Below are 6,296 nucleotides of genomic sequence, written 5' to 3' on the forward strand. Positions count from 1 at the left end.
GTGCCCCGTCCCCGATCGCGATCGCGAGCAACCTCTTGCGATCAAATGTCCCATAGTGGGGACCTACGACCTGTCAATGCCCGTAAATGCCGGGGGAGGGTGATGGGTGAGGGTGATGGTTTGGAATTGGCAGAGCCATAATATAAGCAAGCAGATATAAATCACAAAAATGATTGCCAATCTACTTGTTAACCTTAATTAATTTACGTAAATTGTTCACAACTTGTTACTGAATTTGTTCATGCATTTGGATCCGCGCAATCAGTTTTGTTTGCGTTTTTGTGTCACCAATAAATAATGAATATCGTCTTTAAACGGACAAACTACATATACATATACATATACATATACATATACATATACATATACATATACATATACATATACATATACATATACATATACATATACATATACATATACATATACATATACATATACATATACATATGAGGGTGAGCCCACAAGTTGGCCAGCGAAAATACAAAATTCGTGCCACCCAGTCTCAACCGCAAAGCCGGAGAGAATCTGGGCTCGATTTACAATTTTTTGGTGTCCGAGTCTTCTCCGGGGTCTCCTCTTAGACGATTAGATTATGAGCTCGAGATTTCTATCACGCAGAGAAACCGAGAGCTAACTGTTTTAGGATAGATCTACTAGCGGTTCAAAACTTTATCTGAATCCTCTTCACAGACACCTCGAAAACGCTAAGAAGCGGCCCTCATTTTGTTAACATGGGCACACTGCTACGCTACTCGCTATCTATCAGAGAATAGATTGTGAGTAGCGTGGCCAGTCGGGGAGCAGCATTCGTGACAAAACGCTAGTAGATTTATACTAAAACTCGTTATAGTTCACCACTAAATTTTTTCCGATTCTTATTGGTTTAAGTTGATCACGTGACGCGAAAGTGTTCATCCACGGAGAGGCATGCGCACTATCAGCCCATAGTGCCCGTCCGAGGAAAATACCCGGATCGATAGTACTCGTTCGTGAAAAATTTTCTGTAAACAAGCGAGCTTATAAAAGAATAAACAAGTGAAATTGTATTAAGCGGGTTTTGTTTATTTCCCTTTTTAAATTTTACATTTGGCTTTTACGGCTTTCTTCTAAAAAAGTTGAAAATATTTCAATATGATTTTTGAACTGGCGAGCGGAACTCGGAACCATTAGTCTGACAGTTGCCCCTTGGAAATTTGATGTTCTTAAAACTAGCATATTTGCCCGAGAAGCGAAATTAAACAATTAGATTATGAGCTTGAGATTTCTATCCCGTGACGAGGGCGCAGTCCGAGTCAACTATCACGCATAGAAATCGAGAGCGAATAATCTAATTGTTTAAATCTACTAGTCGTTTAAAACTTTCATCTGAATCCTCTTCACAGACACTTTGAAAACACAAAAAGCGGTCCCCAGCGCTCGCTGCTATGCTACTCACTATCTGTCACAGAATAGAACGTGAGTAGCGTAACCAATCAGAGGTAGTAGATTTATACTAATTACTCGATAGGTTATATCGCTGCTATTTTCTGCGTCAAGTAATTCCAGAACGTTCCAACAATGTAATCAACAACAACCGCAAGTCCGCAGCGGTCTCTCAATCTAGAAATTTCCTCTGAATTGAGAATTCTCTGGAGAAAGCTGCTGTTTTCCATATTTTTCTCAACACGGCCGCGGGAACAGCGTGGGAGGAGGAAGGGAGAAGGGAGGAGCTGGGGGTGTAAAGCCGAGAAGACGCTGGGTACGAGTTTTTCAGAAACCCTGATCGTCAAGGCTGCACAGTTTGGAAGGTAGGAAGATCGCTCCTTGTTGAAGGCTCTTTTCTCACCGTCGGTAGCATTTTGAGTTTTCCTATAGAACCCCGCTTTGCCAGAAAATGTGTGGTGCTGAATCTTATGTAAAGTTGCCCAAGAAGAATACGCTTGGATCTAAATCTAAATCTTTGCTGCGAGAAACTACCGGAGCGAGAATCATAAGCTTATGCATGCGGAAATGCAGAATTTGCGTTGTCACCGTCACGTCATGTTCCGTCATGTGGATCTCGTAGATCCTTGTAAACTACACCAGTACACACATCAAGAGATATCGAGCAAACGACAATCTAAGAATTAGCTGAAAGTCAATTAGAGAATTGAGTAAACACGTCCGCTCTCGAAGCAAGACATTTCGATAAAAGGTTATGCTCAGGTTACAAGTAGCTAACGCTATCAACCCTATTTTATTCTGTATCTGTTCTGTTTGGTGTCTGTTTTAAGTCTCAGATCATAGTTAATAGAGGTCAGATTGTTAAATTGTCTTTGTTCTAGGTGTCGATTGTCTCGAATATGGCGCTCCGTCTTCCTCTCCGGTCGCTTTCTCGCGTTGTAGCCCGGGGGCGATTTGTTCCATCCGCCTCTATCAACAGGTTTTCTTATGCCACACTCGCAGAGGTAATGTAATGTTGATATTGCTTAATTTTAGTAGTGTGTCATTTCATGCTGGGGAAATGACGACTGTTAGAAATAACAAACTGAACACGGACTTCGAGCACAACTCTTACTATTGTATATCGAATACGCTAATATTAGACAGGCCATCTAATTGTTTTCGTCGCTTCACAAAAGTGAAACTTTTTCAGTGTAGCAACTTTTGCCATTATGCTAGCTAGCGGTAGCGTTTATACCATAACGACTGAAATCAGTTATGAGAGAAGGTTTACGAGGTATTTCTTGTCGAAAACCCCACCGTGAAATGCATACGTTCAAATTTGCATATTGCAATAGGATGAAAACAAAACAATAGAATACCAATTGAAAGCTATTTAGATTGCCTGAATAGTTTATACCAAGAGCGTTGGAGTATAAAGTACGTAATGAATTGTCTGGCACCGATCTCACAAGTCTCTTCATGAATACATAGATGGCTAGGTAAGGCTAGATTGGTAATCATTGCTGTTTTACATCTGAGTAGTAGGGGGTCTTGGGAATACATACATGTAACTTCCTGTTTGTGAATAGCATACATATGTAGGATGCGTCATTTGGCTACAACTGAAGGACTCGCTTCATTTCTCTTTTATTATTTAAATTTTTAAACCACAGAGAGGTTAACTAACAATTTCCCTTCTGCTAGTTTGCATTAGAAAAAGAACAAGTGAGGTATTCTGGTACTTGTAATCAAACAACCCCATCAGTTGCCTGCTGTTTAATACACTTTCCAAGGTAAACTGGGAGTTGTTCTGGTCGGATTAAAAAAAAAAATGTTAAATGCGGTCAAAAGTTAAGTGAGACTTTGTTAAATACTAAGAAACCCTCCGATGGTTTCTAAAAGGGTTTGATTTGGCTGGATAAAATCACACACACAACAACTGCAAAATTATTCAACATGGCGAACCCTAACAAGAACTGGGCCACCTCACTTTAATGCACATGCATTAAACTGCTGACAATACATAACCGACTTCTTTCAATGAGTCCTAGCTGTCACCATATGTATGTACATGACCGAAGTTGTTTTCTTCCCCAGATGTTGTGCCACCAAGCACTCATCCCTCCCTAGGGCTGGTGACAGAACATCTCTATTTGTCGTAAAAAAAACAAAACAAAACAAAACAAAACAACAAAAAAACAACAAATAAACAGTCGAGCAAACAAAAATACAACCACTGAAGGTAGATTTCTTTGGGATGATCTAAATCAGGATCATTGATCTAAGATCACTCGGATCATGCTGCATCCAACCTTGACCATGATGCAAGTGTTGTTGTGCGACTGATCCTGGTCTAGATTATTCCAATGAAATGCACGGCTTAATCATTTTACAGAAGTCTGGCTCTTTTAATCTGACAGGTAAAGATTGATGACAGCCCTGAAGTAAAATACAACCAGGTAGGTTTAACTCTATTTACATGTACATGTTTTGGAACTCTTGTTATCCACCTTCTTTAAGGTCATCTAATTGAAGAAGGCCAGGCACACAACTTAGGTGAATCCAGTGTAGTATCTTAGACACCAGTATCAAAATAAATATTTCATCATGAGATATTGCTTTAAAGAGGAAAGTGCAAGATATCTTTAATTTTTTTTTACTAGTTACTTTCTTTCTGTAATAATGAATATTTCCTCTCGTAACAGTTCTGATATTTTTAGATAATTTTGTTATTCATTAATTAACAATTAAAAGCCGAAGCCGTGTATTAAACTGTGATAAAACACAACAGGCATTTGAGAACACGAGGGAAATGTAGAAAACAGGAGCCGCAGGTGAGTGTTTTCTACATTTCTTGAGTGTTCTCAAACGTCTGGAGTCTTTTGTCACAGTGTCATACATGTCTTAGGCTTCTTCATTTGCTTTTTTGTAGTAGAGGTAGTGTGGCGAAAAACAATAAAAGTTACATGCTTTTTCTATGTCTTCTACTATGATAAAACATGGACTTTTGACCAATCAGAGCACGTACAGGGTCCTATCTATATTATAATGTTTTTAACTTGTACCTGTAAAGTATGTCAATTGATATGTTTTGCTTCTCAATCCACTGTTAGGTTTTCGTCAACAACCAGTTTGTGGACTCTGTCAGTGGTAAGACTTTCCCCACAATCAATCCAGCAACAGGAGAGAAAATATGTGATGTAGCTGAGGGTGATAAGGTATTGCGAAGTATATGTTAAACATGTTTTCTTACTGCAATAGCCGTTTATTGCAAGCTCTGTCAGCATTTTAAATTATGAATTTAAGAGGTGAGATTTGCTTAATGGTTATATAGTCCACTGGACCCGGGATCGAGCCCTTCCCAGTCCTAGTTGGGATCATTGCATTGTTTTCTTGTGCAAGACACTAAATACTCTCACAGTGCCTCTCTTCACCTTTTTTGCTCTGTCAACATTACACTTACAAAATGTGACAAGAAAAACAAATGAAAAAAAAAAAAAAAAATTAAGAAATTATTAATTCTCTTTGAATAGAGGGGTTTTCAATTGCAGGTTTTCAATTGAGAGTCAAAAGTATTTTGACAGTTTCAATTGCTTTTGGTTTTGGTTTTACATCAGTTCAAAATTGGCTGAGTACTCTAACTGGTAAGTAATTGGTTTGATTTTGGTTTTGGTTTTACGACACTGTTGTAATCACAAATAATACCAAATCAAGCTATAAATGCTCAGAGACCAAAGCAACTTATAAAGAATAATGTTTTAGCAGTGGGAGTAGGCATATAGCACCTCCAGAAAGGCTGCCTAATAAGTTCATTGCATGTTATCCAACCAACTTCTCACAGTTTGCCCTAGCAAAAGCCATAAGAGTTAAAAGTTCCACTCTAGAAAACAACACTGTCATTATTTTCTTTTCCACAGAATCTGCCATCCAGTGTTCTAACTGTTTACATGTAATTGATAGAAAATGTCCTTACAGCTATTGGCATGTGTTCAACTTGTATTAGTTGTAATTTGAAGCACCCACTGCTGAAAGTGGCTGGATTTTAAAATAATGCCGATTTAATGGTCAGTTGTATAGCTTGGTAGACATTGATGTTGCTGTGTAAATTAAAGCACTTGCATGGATTTTGAATTCAAATTTAATTGATGTAGCTTTGAATCCGATATCTAGGCAGACATTGATGTCGCTGTAAAAGCAGCCAAGCAGGCCTTCAAACTGGGCAGTCCTTGGAGAACAATGGATGCATCAGACCGGGGAAGACTTTTGAACAAACTGGCTGACTTGATTGAGCGCGACCAAGCTTATCTTGCAGTAAGTTCAACTTTGTTCCAAAAAAAAGATTAAGGCCTTTGAGAAACCCATACTGTTCTTCCAGACTGGAATCTAAGTCAATGAATTTAAATTTGCTATGATTAAATGTAATTATTATATTTAATCATAGCAAATTTATTAATCTTGATTTGCTGATTGTTGGTGAGTTGTTAATAAAATGTCAGGCTGAATATTCTGAAATGCACATGTGGTCATGTGGTCAAATACAGTGTTTTATATTTGATACATTTATTAATATCTTGTAAAGAAAGCAATCCCATTTTTTTTTTTTGCTGCAGAGTTTGGAGACTTTGGATAATGGCAAGCCATTCAGTGATTCTTTCACAGTTGACTTGGAGATGACAAAGAAGTGCTACAGATATTATGCTGGTTGGGCTGACAAAATTCATGGCAAAACAATACCAATTGGTTAGTATATAGACTCCTGAAGTGCACATGTATGTTACAACTGCATAAAGACATCAACTGTTCTCTAGGTCTAAACTGTCTGGCCAGACATCATTTTAGTTTTAGCTTTTTGATAGGATTTTTATGGCAGGTCCACACCAGCCCTTTGG

The 6,296-nt window shown here is 38.3% G+C and overlaps 1 protein-coding gene across 2 annotated transcripts in view; it reads left to right on the forward strand.

The window, feature by feature from the left end:
* Nucleotides 1–1,262: 1,262 nt before the first annotated feature.
* Nucleotides 1,263–6,296, forward strand: part of LOC145498361 (aldehyde dehydrogenase, mitochondrial-like) — a 13,932-nt gene continuing 8,898 nt past the window's right edge. Inside the window, exons 1-6 of one of the 2 annotated variants that reach the window (XM_081478285.1) lie at nucleotides 1,263–1,790; nucleotides 2,307–2,429; nucleotides 3,828–3,866; nucleotides 4,521–4,625; nucleotides 5,578–5,718; nucleotides 6,018–6,147. In XM_081478285.1, the coding sequence (XP_081334411.1) occupies nucleotides 2,325–2,429; nucleotides 3,828–3,866; nucleotides 4,521–4,625; nucleotides 5,578–5,718; nucleotides 6,018–6,147 (520 nt within the window). In that variant the 5' untranslated portion in view covers nucleotides 1,263–1,790; nucleotides 2,307–2,324. Of the gene's footprint in view, nucleotides 1,791–1,817; nucleotides 2,177–2,306; nucleotides 2,430–3,827; nucleotides 3,867–4,520; nucleotides 4,626–5,577; nucleotides 5,719–6,017; nucleotides 6,148–6,296 lie in introns of those variants that run through there. The other variant, XM_081478286.1, reaches the window with a different exon arrangement.

This window comes from Orbicella franksi, chromosome 9 (genome assembly GCF_964199315.1).
Source record: "Orbicella franksi chromosome 9, jaOrbFran1.1, whole genome shotgun sequence".
NCBI lineage: Eukaryota > Metazoa > Cnidaria > Anthozoa > Scleractinia > Merulinidae > Orbicella > Orbicella franksi.